We start from the raw sequence: 17,033 nt of genomic DNA, 5'->3' as shown, positions 1-17,033 counted from the left end.
GTATTGGACAGCTGAGCTTGCCAAAAGCCTGACCTCCAAGTAAATGTAACATTGCTTTGTGACAACTAGAACCCCAAATTAAGTACAGTATCTATCAGCTAAATATTTCCCCAAAATGTGACCTACTTATTACAAATGAAAGAAACAAACATGTCTTGCGACTTTCTATATATTAGGCATGCACAGTCCTAGGTGCTTAACATATATTATATTTAATGCAAACAGCATTTAGCAAGTGATGGCATTCTTTTCCTCATTTTAAATATGGGAAAACTGAGGCTCAGAGAGATTTTATAACATGTGATACTACAGACTTTGGCATTCACACTGTTTCTTTCTTGAAACCAGAAGTTGTGGCTGTACAAAATAATAACCAGGCCTGGTATATCAGTATAGACCATTCACTAGGCTGCTATTAATTATATTAAAACTTAGAGCATTATCATATGCCACGCATGTTCAAAGTGCTTCACAAATATTAGATTATTTTATCTTTAACTCCATGATGAGAGTGTTCTATTCTTATGCCCATTTTATATATGGAAATTGAGTTCCAGAGAACTTACCCAAGTTTATAAAGCCAGTAAGTGATGGAACTGGGATTATAAGGCAGGCAGTCTAGGTTTACAATTTGTACCACTACGCTATACTGCCCCTTAAAAATATGTTCTCATCTTTATTTACCACAAAAAACACACGAAGAATATGTGAGGTCTTGGGGACCGGGAGCAGTGGCTCATGCCTGTAATCCCAACACTTTGGGAGACCAAGGCGGGAGGATCACCTGAGGCCAGGAGTTTAAGATCAGCCTTGGCAACATAGCAAGACCCTGTCTATCAAAAAAAGTGTTAAAAATATTAGCCAGGCATAATGGCCCATGCCTGTAGTCTAAGATACTCATGAGCTTGGGGTGGTAGGATTGCTTGAGCCCAGGAGTTTGAGGCTGCAGTGAGCTATGATTGCACCACTGTAGTCCAGCCTAGGCAATAGATTGAGACTATGTCTCAAAAAAAAAAAAAAAAAAAAAGAAAGAAAGAAAGAAAGAAAGAAAAAGAGAGAGAGAGAGAAAAGAAAACGTGGGATGTTGTAGCTATGATGAGTCTACTTCTTTACAAATATCAGACTATCATGGATAGCTGAGAAGAAAAGAATCTTGTATCTAACAGTAAATAAGTATATTGGGCGCAGTGACGCACACCTGTAGTCCCAGCTACTCAGGAGTCTGAAGTGGAAGGGTGGCATGAGCCCAGGAATTAGAGGCAGCAGTGAGCTATGGTTACCCCTGTGAGTAGCCACTGCACTCCAGCCTTGGCAACATAGTGAGACCCCATCTCTAAAAAAATTTGAAAACAACAACAAAAAAGAATGGATATCTTTTCTGAGCTAACAGCCTCTGCATGGTCCATTAGAATCTGTCCTGTGTGTTTCATACTTGTAGGATTGGAATTGCTCACGAAAGAAAGTTTCTTCTGCAAAAAGGTGCAACACTTATTTACGATTATTGAGGTGATGGTGGGTGGTGGTAAAAAGAAGCTGAAACATATACAAGATGTTCTATAGAAATGATTCTAACCTTGAGCCAGGACTTGAGAAACAGCTCATACTGAGACATTGGCATGTCTGGGGATATGCCAGTAATGCAGTGAAACACAATGCAGCAGCAGCTTTTTTTCTTTTAAATAGTCTTTCAAAGACACAATATTTGTCTAATGAATAAAAAATATGGTTTAAGTGCTGCAATAAACATACGTGTGCATGTGTCTTTATAGCAGCATAATTTATAATCCTTTGGGTATATACCCAGTAATGGGATGGCTGGGTCATATGGTACATTTAGTTCTAGATCCTTGAGGAATCGCCATACTGTTTTCCATAATGGTTGAACTAGTTTACAATCCCACCAACAGTGTAAAAGTGTTCCTATTTCTCCACATCCTCTCCAGCACCTGTTGTTTCCTGACTTTTGAATGATCGCCATTCTAACTGGTGTGAGATGGTATCTCATTGTGGTTTTGATTTGCATTTCTCTGATGGCCAGTGATGATGAGCATTTTTTCATGTGTCTGTTGGCTGTATGAATGTCTTCTTTTGAGAAATGTCTGTTCATATCCTTTGCCCACTTTTTGATGGGGTTGTTTGTTTTTTTCTTGTAAATTTGTTTGAGTTCTTTGTAGGTTCTGGATATTAGCCCTTTGTCAGATGAGTAGATTGCAAAAATTTTCTCCCATTCTGTAGGTTGCCTGTTCACTCTGATGGCACTATTCACAATAGCAAAGACTTGGAATCAATCCAAATGTCCATCAGTGACAGATTGGATTAAGAAAATGTGGCACATATACACCATGGAATACTATGCAGCCATAAAAAAGGATGAGTTTGTGTCCTTTGTAGGGACATGGATGCAGCTGGAAACCATCATTCTTAGCAAACTATCACAAGAACAGAAAACCAAACACCGCATGTTCTCACTCATAGGTGGGAACTGAACAATGAGATCACTTGGACTCGGGAAGGGGAACATCACACACCGGGGCCTATCATGGGGAGGGGGGAGGGGGGAGGGATTGCATTGGGAGTTATACCTGATGTAAATGACGAGTTGATGGGTGCAGCACACCAACATGGCACAAGTATACATAGGTAACAAACCTGCACGTTGTGCACATGTACCCTACAACTTAAAGTATAATAATAATAAATTAATTTTAAAAAAAATAAAATAAAATAAAATAAAATAAAATAAAAATATGGTTTAAGGCCCATACCAATTATGCAACTAAAGCAATAAAGTCAATTTTGAATTAATTAATGGTATTTACTTTTAAGTTGCTCTGATTTTGTCTCCAAGTCTTCTTCCCTGGTAGAGAAATGTGAAAGAAGAATTTCAAACCAGAATTAAAGTCAGCACTTTTAATAAAAATACGTATATATTTATTAAATAATTTGAGTTGATATTCCAATATGTTTATATTAATATTTTAAAATCACACTATAGAAGATAATGTTTGGTTGGACTTACTCACATGACTTCATCTTCTTATTGAGCATGGTTTTGCTATGTATTCACCCATTCTCTCATTCATCAAACATTCACTTACTTGCCAAGCATTGAAGTAGGTGTTAGTGCTCACAGTTATTTGCAGATTTAATATTCATTCTGACACAAAGACATTTAATGAAATTGCAGCTTATTGATTAACTCAATCAAAAAGAATTTTGAAAAAATCTAAGTTTAATCTACTAATTAGAGCACCTACACTTATTTGGCACTTTCTACATATTGAGCACTGTTCTAAGAGCTATGCATGTATCTTCTTTTTAAATACTCAAAATCATCCTAAGAGGGAGATAACAACTTCTATCCCTATCTTCTAGATAAGGAACTAAGGTTAATATCTTGTCCAAGAAGCAGAGGTGGTATTCAAATTCACATAATCTACTCTCAGAATGTTTCTAACCACCATATAAACATGTCCAAAGCATGATAAAATGTTAAACATGTCATCCAAATTCAAAGCTTTCATCTTTATTTTTTTAATGTTTAGTTTAAAAAGGGTGAGCCACTGTATTATTAAGCAAGGAATCCAGACGTTCCTACAAAGCCAAAGGCATGGTCCAATCAAAGACTAGATTGTTTAGATCCTAATTCTCAGGGCTGCTGAAAAGGCTGTTACTCACACAGGCTGCATGAGACTCCTCTCTCCACGAAAGGAACAAACCTTTTGTCCTTCCCTCTTCAGCAGGAGCCAGTGACAGGCACACTCAGGAAAACGAAGGCCTGCTATGTTCTCTAGATGTCATGCTTCACTTTCACTTACTAAAAGATATTTTCTATCTAAACTTCAAGTTTATATAATCATTTATAGAAATATGTATTAAACTTAGTGGGAATTATACAAAATTAATTTCTCAATGAATACTAATACGTTCCACTTTAAAGAAACCTGTTCTACAGAGATTCACACTTATTTCTAAAGGTAACTTAAGAGGCAATTATTAGTTTTGCCAATTAATTCTTTGCAACTACATTAAGAGATACAAAATAAATATATGCACAACTTAGGAGAAACGCATCTTATTCTTCAAAGCAAGGTAGATGTATTCATTTTTTAACAATGTGAATATATATAAAATGATTGAGCACCTACACCATATGCTAAGCTCTGTGTTTGGCTGTGTTTGGGGATACAAAGACGAATTGCACACAGTTTCTGCCCTTACAGAGCTTAGTTTAGCAAGAGAGACAGAAAACAGACAATTCCACTAACGCCAAGAAGAAATTTGGGAGTACTTGTTATCACACAGCATGAACACCTAAGCAAACAGGGGTGCAGGGAAGGAGAAGATGTGGGGAGGAAAAGCTTACCTGAAGGAAGTGGCTTAGAAATAGGAAATCTGACGGAGGAGTAGAAGCTAACATGTGAGAAAGGAAGAGGAAAGGAAATAGTGTTCCAGAGAAAGAACAGTGTGTGTAATGTCCACAAAGTAAGACACCTAGGAAAGGGAAGAAAAAGTGGGCAGGGTAAGTGGAAGAGACAGAAAGACTGTCACAGTTGCCAAGGCCAGCGTGATGTTAGCTTGGATTAGGAAAGTGGCAGTAAGGATAGCAGTGAGGATGAAAAAAAAAAGTGAATTGATTAGAGAGAGATACTTAGTAGGCACAAATCCACAGGATATAGAATTTTTGACCATTAGAGGTAAGGTATAAGTGAGGAGGAACCAAGGTCCCAGGCTTGGGCAATTGGGGAAATCACAATGCCATTCACCAAGATGAAGAGTAGAAAGATTGTAGGAGAGATGAGTTAATCTGAGGTATGCTGAGTCTGAGTTGCCTATGGGAAATTCAAAAAGGCAAATTATAAACAGAGGTCCAAAGCTTAAAAGAAAGATCTAGGCTAAAGATACAGATTTAGGAGCTCAAGCCACATTTTACATTTTATTCCTTGCTGTCAATGTCTCCCATTCTCAATAACTACACTCTATATTCAATGTTAATTCTACAAATATTTGTTACATCTTGCTAAGTGCCAGGCCTTGTGCTAGGTGCAGAATTATATTTGATGCAAAAAGAAAAAAAATAAAAAGCAAAGAACAAAAAAACAGTTTGACTCATTTTTATGAGAAATTAATACCTATGTTTTGAGTTGACCAAATTTTATATATTTGGCTTAGCGATTAAAAGTCTTAAGAAATTGTTTGGAATGGATTGTTACAATCCCTATTACTCACAGAGCAATTAGGTAAAATGAACTAAGGTTTGTAGCATAAATAATGTTTTGATTTAGTTTACAAAGCATGATGCATAATAGATAAAATCATTTATCCATCCATGTCACTTATTTATTAAGCTGCATTCAACCTCATAAATACATTAGGCAGTCTCGAACTGAAGCAAATCCAAGCTATTCCTAACAAAAAGTTGGATCATGAAGTATCTTAAACAAACGAAGGCCTGATCCATTTTAGCATCGCCAATTGTTTTTCTTTATTCTTTTTTGGGGGTCACTTTATGAAAGACATTGAGTTTAGAAGTGTAATCTACATTTCATATAGTCATTTTCCAAGGTAAGCACAATACGAAGAGAATAATGGATGGTTATTAAGAAAAACAGGAAAAAGTTACTTGCAGGTAGAATGGAAGAATGAACTGCTGCTGTTTTTAGATGCCAAACTGGTTTTTCACAAGTACACAAACTCAGCAAAGTGTATTGGCAAAAGTAATATAATAAAGATGGGTACCTTTTGAAAAAAGTTTACATGCTTGAAAGAAAGAGTATCCAACTCCCACTGCAGAAGGAAATTGTAACGCCATTAAATAAGAATATCAGAGAAAAAAGAAACAATACAAAACAAAATGTGCTAATGAGTGACTAATAACTTGCATGGATCTGTAACAGTCTCCTCAAAACTCCGTTCCTCAACCCAAGGTGTACCACTTTAAGAACCTCTACGAGAAGTTGAGATTTTAGAGGACAATTAAGCAAGCAGCTTTAACCAGAGGAAAGGACTAGTCCAGTTTATCAAGTATTTTTTTATAGTCCTCAATTTTTTTTACCCTATCTTTACAATAACCTGTTGGAGTCAGTAGGTATTATCGTCCTTGTTGTCCAGGTAAGGAAACTGAGGCTAAAGAGGCTAAGTGAACTGTTCAAGGACACACAGCCAGTACATGGAGCCATAAATCTAACCGAGGTCTGTCTTCTCCTCAAGAATATCAACCTATTTCATTTTTATTCTCATAGCTATTGGGTTTTATCCCCTTATTGTTTTTTATTTTGTTATCTTTACTCTTTTTCCAGTAGTTTTAATATTCCCTGTATCTTTGATATTGTAGTTAAGATATTGCTTATAGTTTTATTTGTAAATATATTTATATATTTCATAAGTATTAAACATGGAACTTTCATAATCTTAGCCTAGTTACCTGCTTTCATCACCTTTTGAAAATCTGACCCATGCTAGATATAAGCTATTATTTTTATGCTCATTATCCTTGGCTCAAGCCTTCTCTGAATTCCAAAGCAGTTCTCCTACACTAATGAAGCTTCTGATTCTATTTAGATCAGATAGACTGAATTTACTCCCATCTTCGCCCATTCCACTTACTTAGGGCCCTAAAGACCAAATTACTCTCTTCTAAGAAGCCCCGAAGGAAGCTCAAGGGAATACCTGAGCCATCCATATCCAGAGTAGTTCAACACATTATAAGGATAATTATTATTCCCATAGAACTTAGAAAGAAAATAGATCTTACATGGATAAAGCTAGGAATTAAAACTAGAAAATGAACTCTGTAACAGTAAATTACCAACAAAATTATTCTATTTAACAGCATTTATTTAGAAAAGGCAATCCATCTTATTATCTAAGCCATTCACTTACTGGGAGCTTATAAGAACCAAGTCATATTTCACCACTATGCAACATATCCATGTAACAAAACTGTATGTACTTGTACCCTCAAATTTATACAAATAAAAAAGAACCAAATCATTGCTTATCTAGAGTAGCAGTAAATATGTGTGTGTGTGTGCGTGCACACACACACATGTGTGTACTAGCTTCATATACTTTCCTTCACCTGCTGAAAAAAAATGCAAGTTTGATACTGGTAAAATTTTCATACAGATTTGCAAGGCAGGAGTACTCAGTACTGAGATGTTCACAATTCCTTATACTGTACTATATTACTACTATGTTTTACTACATACAATAACCTCAATCTGACTCTTGCCTTGCACAATATAAATAGGACCAAAGATGCTAAAGTGAAATTTTCATCTATCCGCATTGAAGAATAAACTCAGTATTTACATCAAGAGTAACAATATAAACAATAGCAAGAGAAAAAGAGACAGAGAAAGTAAGACATTTTACCTTGTTTAGATGAAAAAAATGGTGTTCTAGATGTGATCAAATTTTCAGGTGTGGGTACCACAAATTGGATTGGCCTCACATGCTTATGTACCAGGTTCCTGAAACCAGCCTGCTGGTTCTCAAATATGCTTCGAATGTTTTCAAGCTTGAGTTGTATAGTCTTCATTTGAACCTGCAGGTTGCATAAGAATTACAGGAAATATTTTCTGAAATGAGGTCGATACAAACCCCATTACATTTCTCAGACTCAAGATGGTCAAAAAATAATTTAGAGTTTAAAAGATAACAACAAGAAATTTAGAAAAATAGCAAAAACAGATTAATGTTTTATGTTCACATGGATATAAAACCAAAATCTCAACCAAAACAACCTGGAGGAAAAAATTACCAAGAAGCAGTCATGAAATTGGTCACTGCATAGAGTGATTTGCCCTTCATTGGTTCATTGGCTGAATCAGATAATGGCTGGGAAAGAAGGCATATTGCTCTTTCCTGTTTAGCATGAGAAAGCCACCAACATTTGGTATAATATTTTGTTACATTTTACCCTATAGGACACTCTTGTTATAGTCCTCTATGTTGCAACAGGCTCCTCAGAGCCACCAATGGATAATGCACATTTGTACCTCTTCTAGATGCTTTGAGGAAGCTAGAGTTAAGCTTGGTTGCTTCCAGAGAATCACTTGGCTATTGCCATGACTACATTTCCGATTTCTTGGGGCATCCCTTAGGATATTCCGCTAAGCATGGGTCTAGATACTGCTCCAACCTTAGAGTCAACTACACATTTTAGCAGCAAATAGCATCACAAATGCTCTTATCTACAATGTGGATAATCCTTCATGTGATTTCCAAGAGGGCAGTACTGAACTAACCTATAGCTCTCCACCCTGTTAACAACAACTTCTGCCTGCTCCTCCTTCTCCAAGAAGACCCAAATCCTATCTTTATGCTTTCATTCTCAAACTGAGTAGCAAGGCCACATCATCCACAGAGCATCTGCTGATGGTCACTGCAGCACAAAGGAAGGATGTTTGGGGTAAAGTACTCTTGACATTCTTGACATGGACCCAACATTCTATTATAGAAGAGCTTTGGGGCTTTCTCCAGTGATGCACAACGAAATATGTGTGAGAACACCTAGCACATAAAAAGAGTTTTAAAATAATGGATTTGGAGCTCAAAAAGGAAATTATTATTCCTCATTAAGTAGCAAACATATGCCATTGAATTATTTCATGCTTGACAGTGGCACCACTATCACCCCTAAGAAGACAATGTAAGTGCAATTTGACATAAAGTTAGCTGTGAGGTAGTAAAACTCCTTCTACCCACAGTACTGCAATTATAACTTTCTTTAAATGTTTATTTGAAAAGTTTAAAAGCCTCTACCTTAAGCTCAGGAGATAATATTACATCAAATTCATACTGCAGTGTTTCAGGTTCATAATTTATAAAGGGTAGAGCCATTTCAAGAAAATTTTCAATGTCTTGGAGGGCTTTCTGAGCATCTTCTTTAGACTGAAACTTATCTATTTCCTGATTAGCTAGAAGACATTCCCCTTCATCACAGCATTGACGAGCCTGGTAAGAAAATCAAGAAGAAAAAAACGTGAATTAATAAAGGTAAAACATATTTGTCCATTAAGTGAGTGGTTCTCAGCCTCTGGCTTCTGTGAGTCAGAATTGCTTTTAGAGCTGTTAAAAAAATAAAGATATCTGGGTTCTGCCCCCAGAAATTCTGATTCAGTAGCCTGGGCCATAAGTTGGGCATCTATACTTTTACAGAGCTCCATAGATATTGCTGATACACAGCCAAGGTTGGGAAACACTGCATTTATTTCACAACAACTAATTTATTCTGCAGCAGAAGTCTAACCATTTTCTCAATACTAACGCTTTAGTTGTATGTTATTTTCCCAAAATCAATAACTGAAATATGAAATTCTTAGGAAAATATAAAGTGTAATACAAATGCTTAATGACAGCTAAGGACAAGAATAAAGTTTCCTTCCCAAAGAATGAGATGTAAAGATTAAAATGTTTATGTTCAGATATAATGTCTGGAAGTGGAACCCTATTTTATATTCCACTGCCAACACCAGATCCATATGGTGACCTGTCAATTCATTGCCTAATTGTGAAAAGGGTCAAACCCACAAGCCATGGAGGAATATTTTCCAGTCACTGTTTAATATTTTATTTCTGTACTATGAAATGTGAAAGGAGCTTCAGGCTGTAGCAAAATGCCCCTCAGGCTTTTAAAAATGTTCCAAGTATAAACCATCACCAGTGGAGACTTCAGAGATGTACCCAAAATACAAAGGAAGCCATTACTCCACAATCTCAATATTTAGAACAAAGGGCAAAATTTGAACTATATTGGATCTTCCATGAATAGTTCATTGGTAGATGGATGAAAAAATCATGATCAAACTCAGTCCTTCAGATTTCTTACAAATTTAATTCCAAAGCTATACCAGTCCCTGACCATATAACCTCTGAGAAGATAAAAGGTATTCCGTGCGGCAGAAGGGCAAGGTGTTTCAGGCTAACAGGACCTGAAAAAAAAAAAGTGTGTTCCTTTTCAGAAATGGATCATTTCCCATTACACTACCTGCTGTAGGAGTTTATGCATTTTGAAGGTCCTGCTGAGTTGTATCCGTTTCGCTTTTATCTCATTAACCAAAATATCAGAAAGGTAACGTAGCTCATTGCACCTCTGGCAGATTAAATCAAGTGCATAATGGTGATTTGCTGCAAGCTTGTGTCCATGTAATATCACAAACTGGGCCTTTGACAATAGCTCCTGATTGTAACAAAGAAACAAAATAATGAATACATGATCTCTGAGCAAGAAGGATACATTGCCACAAATACAATTTGATGTCTACTCCTTCAGGCTGCAAAAAACAAACAAACAAACAAAAAACCTTACAGTTATAATAATTAGCTGTAGCAGTGATGTCATTAGAAGCTCATGCATTTCTGGTTATAGAAACTGAAAATTTCACATCATACCCAGAACGTGGATGAGATTTTTTTCTCCTAATATGTGTGGATTTAGAATAGAACCGCCTATATTAAATGAGGTATACACACCAGTCAAATGTATTTCATATCATCTCAGCCTTAGAAATCTCATCAGCGTTGTCATGTACCTGGACTACTTCACATACCTGAAGTCACAGGGTTTCTATGTCAAAAAAATGACCTTTAGTGACCTTGCCTCCACTCTGTCAACTACTCACTCCCCCCAGTGGAGAGACTCGAACATAGTAGGAGTTCAAGAAATGTTTGTCAAAATAAAATAAATAAAACTGAAACCCAGGATGAGGAAGTGACTGGCATCTCTACCTAGTGAGAAAACCAGGTTTAAAATGGAGAGCTGTTGTCTAATGGGTATACAGTTTCAATATTATAAGATGAAAAAGTTCTGGAGCTGTTGCACAGCAATGCGAATTTACGTATCACTACTGAACTGAATACTTAAAAATGATAAAGATGGTAAATTTCATGTTATGTGTTTTTACCACAATTAGAAATGAAAAATTATTACATGGAGAAAAATGAAGTCCCCCTTAGTTTCCAAACCAGTTTGCCTCCTCTTTCTGCTATACCATAGGGATATGTAAATTGTCCCATGATCACAGAGATCTACAAGCATAATTCCAGAACTAGTTATCATAACTGTTGCTTCTTCAGTATTTGTTTTCACACACTCATGGTTCACCCATAAATCTATTTGTATGCTGGGAATTCATCTTAAAAAGCATGGCCTTGCTCTCACATAAAAAGCATGGCCTTGTTCTCACATAAAAGCTAGAGTTTTTTAAGTATCAAATCCATTAGTCCAAACTTTAAGACTAGCAGGAATAATGAAAACTGCCTCCTTTGAGTACTTACTATACAACCCAGTGTTGTGCCAGGTGCTTTATATACATTTAAATGAATATTCACAATTGCTCTGTAAAGTAGATCATTTTATCCCCAGTTTATAGGTGAAGATACTGAAGATTAGAAATGAATTTACTCAAGGTCACAGATAGTAAGAATAAGTAGAAATGTCTATGTGAGTCTCCATTTGGTTAAACTGCATATATCCTAAAGTGGGCATTTAAGGAATCATGTTCCTGTATGTTTCCGTCATTTCCAAGCACCATATATCATTCTTGATATACATTTTTCTAGCTTCTCCAAAATAATTTGTGCCCTTATTCCTATTGGTGGGCTTGAAACAGTTCACGCCATTGTCTCAGTGACCTCCTTTTACAACTACACGATATATCTGTAGTGTCATCTCTGGCCTGCATTGAACAAAGCAGAATATAGACCAATATAACTGTGCCTAATATACAGAATGTTGTTATGATGGGAGGAGGGTGAGGGATAAAAGACTACAAATAGGGTGCAGTGTATACTGCTCGGGTGATGAGTGCACCAAAATGTCACAAATCACCACTAAAGAACTTACTCATGTAACCAAATACCACCTATACTCCAGTAACCTATGGAAAAATAAAAATAAAGAAATTAATAATAAGAGTCTATACTACCTACTCCCACCAAAAAATAACTATTTTACTGTATAATATAGCAAACACCTAAAACACAATCTTACCTGAGAATTTTCATCTAAGTTTTCCAATTTTTTTATTTTTTGTTTTACTTGAGCTATAGTCCCTGTTACATCAGCCAGTTCTGCTTGTTGGTTTAATAGAAATTCAACTTCAGTCACAAGCTAAAAATAGGAAACAAAGAGGTTTTAAAAACATAAAAATTATCTTTATGATCAAGTTTTATACAAAATGCTTTGAAATGAAAATATTGACATGGAGAAATTGCACATATGAAAAAAAATTTTGTTATTTTATTCACAGAAATAGCTATAATCTGCTAAAATTTAGCCTCATAGATATCAACGTGTACTCATAATGTACAAAAGATCACCATGTACATGTGTAGGTTTGTGTATGAGGACATGTATTTGCATAAATGTATACATGTGAGGTATGTATAGGTATATATACATTTGTGTGTGTGTGTGAGTGTGTGTGTGTGAGTGTGTGTGTATATATACACACACACACATATATATATACACACACATATATATAGCCAATATCTAAAACAAAATCTTACCTGAGAATTTTCATCTAAGTTTTTTTTTCATCATTCCCCAGCTCTCTGGTGAATTACCCTAAAAGCAAAAGCCCTCCAGAAGCAATAAGCACATCTCCCACCCAGATCTTGGTCTTTAATACCATTTCCCAGAAAAAGAAACCAGGGCTCCTCAAGGAAATAACTGATTCCAGGGTTGAGGCAGAATAGGTACAAGATGAACTTGGAATATATTTTTATGCCAGAAAGTAAGAAAGTGATTTATTTAAATGTGGGAGCACGTCACAAGGACACAGCAGCACTCTGAAACACCAAAATAGTCAAGAACACTAATAAATTATAAACCATCAAAAAACTAGGAATCAGAAAAGAAGCCAAATTATCTTTCTTTGCTGATGATATGATTCTATACCTAGAAAACACTAAAGACTACCAAAAGGCTCCTAGAATTGATAAACAACTTCAGGGAAGTTTTACAATACAAAATCAATGTACAAAAATCAGTAGCATTTCTATACACCAACAATATTCAAGCTGAAAGCTGAATCAAGAATGCAATTTCATTTACAATGACCTACAAAAAGAATAAAATACCTAGTAATACATGTAGCCCAAGGAAGAGAAAAATCTCTATAAGGAGACCTATAAAACACTGCTGAAAGAAATCATAGATGACACAAACAAATGGAAAAAACATTCTAAGCTCATAGATTTGAAGAATCACTATCATTCAAATGGCCATACTGTCCAAAACAATCTGCCGATTCAATGCTATTCCTATCAAACCACCAACATCTTTTTTCACAGAATTAGAAAAACTATTCTAAAATTCATATGGAACCACAAAAGAGCTCAAATAGCCAGAGCAATCCTAAGCAAAAAGAACAAAGCCAGAAATAACGTATTACCCGACATCAAACTATACCAAAACAACATAGTCCTGGTACAAAAACAGACACTTAGACCAATGGAACAGAATAGAGAACCCAGAAATAAAGCCACGCACCTACGACCATCTGATCTTTTACAAAATCAACCAAAATAATCAAGGGGAAAGGACTCCCTGTTCAACAAATGGTGCTGAGATAGCTGGTTAATCATACAAAGAAGAGTGAAACTGGACCCCTACCTTTCACCATATATAACAATTAACTAAGGATGGATTAAAGATCTAAATATAAGACCTCAATCTACAAGAATCTTGGGAGAAAGGTTAGGAAACACCATTCTGGACATTGGCCTTGGGAAAGAATTTATGACTAAAATCTCAAAAGCAATTTCAACAAATACAAAAATTGATACGTGGAACCTAACTAAACTAAAGAGCTTCTGCATAACAAAAGAAGCTATCAACAGAGTAAACAGACAGCCTACAGAAGGGGAGCAAATATTCCCGAACTATGCATCTGACAAAAATCTAATATCCAGAATCTGTAAGGAACTTAAACAATTCAACAAGCAAAAAACTAATAACTCCATTAAAAAGTGAGCAGAGGACATGAACAGATACCTCTCAAAAGGAGACATACAAATTGCCAACAAACATGAGAAAATGCTCAATATCACTAACCATCAGAGAAATGCAAATCAAATGAGATACCATCTCGCATCAGTCAGAATGGCTATTATTAAAGAGACAAAAAGGAACAGACACTGGTGAGGCTGTGGAGAGAGGGAACACTGATACACTGTTGGTGGGAAAGTAAATTAGGTCAGCCACTGTGGAAGGCATCCTGAATATTTAAGAACTTAAGGCAGAACTACCATTTGACACAGCAATCCCATTACTGAGTATATACCCAATGGAAAATAAATCATTCTATCAAAAAGACAATACAATTGTATGTTCATTGCAGCACTATTCACAATAGCAAAGGCTTAGAATCAACCCAGGTGCCCATCAATGACGGACTGGATAAAGAAAATGTGGTACAAATACATCATAGAATACTACGCAGCCATAAAAAAAAAAAATCATGTCTTTTGCAGCAACATGATACAGTTGGAGGCCATTATCCTAAGCAAACTAACACAGAAACTGAAAACCAAACACAGCATGTTATCACTTATAAGTGGAAGTTAAGCATTGGTTACACATAGACATAAAGATAGGAACAATAAATGCTGGAGACTACTAAAAGGGGGAAAAGGAGGAAGGCAAGGGCTTAAAAACTAACTATTGGATATTATGCTCACTACCTGAGTAATGACATCATTCACATCTCAAATCTCAGCATTACACAGTATACCCATGTAACAAACGTACACGTGTATGCCTTGAATCTAAAATAAAAGTTGAAAGTTTTAAAAATGAATAAGTAAAAATCTTTGAATCAAATAAATAAATGGAGAGAAGGGAAGGCTCTTGCTTTAGTAGAATGCCTAGTGTGGACTGATAAATGTGGACTGGACATGGGGGTTAAAAATAATCATTATTTTGCAACCATCATAGCAAAGATTTGTCCAGGCAAGCATCATCAATTGATGCTAAATTTATGGGGAAATTTTGATGACAAGCAGGATATTTGCATAACCTTAAATTTTCTCCCCACACTTTTCCTACTAGTTAGAAGGGGAGTAAAAGTAGCTTTACAGTGGAGAAATTCAACAACACCCTGAATAGGTAATCAGAATCCACATCAACAATAAGAGGGAGGTAGGCATCATTCACTTGCAGATATGATTCCTTAAGAAGGACACTTCGGCCGGGCGCGGTGGCTCAAGCCTGTTATCCCAGCACTTTGGGAGGCCAAGACGGGCAGATCACGAGGTCAGGAGATCGAGACTATCCTGGTTAACACGGTGAAACCCTGTCTCTACTAAAAATACAAAAAAACTAGCCGGGCGAGGTGGCGGGCGCCTGTAGTCCCAGCTACTCGGGAGGCTGAGGCAGGAGAATGGCGGGAACCTGGGAGGCGGAGCTTGCAGTGAGCCGAGATCCGGCCACTGCACTCCAGCCTGCGCGACAGAGCGAGACTCCGTCTCAAAAAAAAAAAAAAAAAAGGACACTTCACTAATGTGGTATTCTGGTTGGTCATATATACTAAATAGAATCGTGAGAAGATGTCCAACAAACTCCAAATGAAGGAAAATGTATTTAAAAAGGGACTATGGCTAGGCATGAGTCCTTATAGCTCATGCCTGGAATCTCAGCACTTTGGGAGGCTGAGGCGGGAGGATTGTTTGAGCCTAGGAGTTGCAGACCAGCCTGGGCAACACAATGAGACCCCATCCCCACAAAACTTAAAAAGTTAGCCAGGCATGGTGGTGCGTACCTGTAGTCTCAGCTACTTGGAAGACTGAGCGGGGAGGATGGCTTAAGCCTAGGAGTTTGAGGCTGCAGTAGCTATGATTGTGTCATTGTACTCCAGCCTGGGAGACAGAATTGTCTCAAAAAAAAGGACTATATTTTTCAAAATGTCACAGTCATAGAAGACAAAGAAAGGCTGTGGAAAGATTCAAGATTCTAGGTTCAAGGACACTAAAGACACAAGACAATGCAAGACTGGACCCTATATAGGATCCGATTCTGAAGGAAAAATAAATGCTATAAAAGAGTTGACTGAGTCAACTGACAAAACTGAAATACCAATGGTAGATAATATAAAAGTATTGCATTGTTAAACGTACTAAATCTGATAACTGTACTACGGTCAAATAAGAGAATATCCCTATTACCAGAGAAAATGGAAGTATTTAGGGGGAAAGGGCCATCATGTGTGCAACTTACACTCAAATGGGTCAGAAAATATATTATTTGTCAGATCAGAAAAAAGTATTATCTGTATATATATGAGGGAGGGAATACAAATAATAAAGCAAATGGAGTAAAATACTATCATTAAGTTAATCTGGGAATAAGGTATATGGGTATTTCTATTTTTCTTATATTTGCAATTTTTCTGTAAGTTTATGTTCCTATGTGTTTTTTTTTTAAGTCATGTTTCTAGACATACAGAACCTGTCGACATGTCACTATGAGATACACCATGTCAGTGAGATTATAATCTAAGACAAACAACAATATTGATTAAAGACAGGAATTAATGACTTGGGGAGACAGAACATAACCACAGGACAAGAATTTGGTATGGATGCAAATTAATATGTAAGTATAAGCATAATGGGTATGCTCAGGAAAAGTGCTATTTTCTGTGTATTCAGTTGGAGAGGAGGAAGAAACACAAATACCTAGAAGGACCAAGAGCAGCTTGACCTATTCTTTCTTTAGGCAAGGTTTCACGGAGAACATTTCAATAGATGTTTGAAGCAAAGGAGGGAAAACGCCAGTGGTAACTGAGCCCTGTGTCCAGAGTGCAGTGCTCCTCCCAAACCTAACTCTGATGAGCAAGTGAAATACAAAGCAAGTAAGCCATTCATGGGCAGAAAACAAGTTGGGCACATGCAAGAGAGAAGGTTGTTTTCCTTGGATCCTCTGGTGAAGTATATACTATGAGACAGACTGTGAGAAGATTGAACATGACCGAAAAAGGAAAAGAAACTAAATCTATGCATCTTTTTTTTTTTTTTTTTTT

General features: G+C 36.5%; 1 protein-coding gene across 5 annotated transcripts in view; it reads right to left on the bottom strand.

The window, feature by feature from the left end:
• MCF2 (MCF.2 cell line derived transforming sequence) overlaps positions 1 to 17,033 on the bottom strand; it is a 129,700-nt gene that overhangs the window by 23,117 nt on the left and 89,550 nt on the right. For all 5 annotated transcript variants that reach the window (XM_037989224.2, XM_007992844.3, XM_073013389.1 and 2 more), the window contains 6 exons: positions 11,999 to 12,118; positions 9,995 to 10,186; positions 8,770 to 8,961; positions 7,378 to 7,549; positions 5,740 to 5,787; positions 2,820 to 2,857 (listed from right to left, as the gene is read on the bottom strand). In XM_037989224.2, the coding sequence (XP_037845152.1) occupies positions 2,820 to 2,857; positions 5,740 to 5,787; positions 7,378 to 7,549; positions 8,770 to 8,961; positions 9,995 to 10,186; positions 11,999 to 12,118 (762 nt within the window). The remainder of the gene's footprint in view (positions 1 to 2,819; positions 2,858 to 5,739; positions 5,788 to 7,377; positions 7,550 to 8,769; positions 8,962 to 9,994; positions 10,187 to 11,998; positions 12,119 to 17,033) is intronic.

Source organism: Chlorocebus sabaeus, chromosome X (genome assembly GCF_047675955.1).
Source record: "Chlorocebus sabaeus isolate Y175 chromosome X, mChlSab1.0.hap1, whole genome shotgun sequence".
Lineage (NCBI taxonomy): Eukaryota > Metazoa > Chordata > Mammalia > Primates > Cercopithecidae > Chlorocebus > Chlorocebus sabaeus.
Note: the sequence above shows the minus strand (reverse complement) of the source record. Positions and strands in the feature narration are given on the sequence as shown.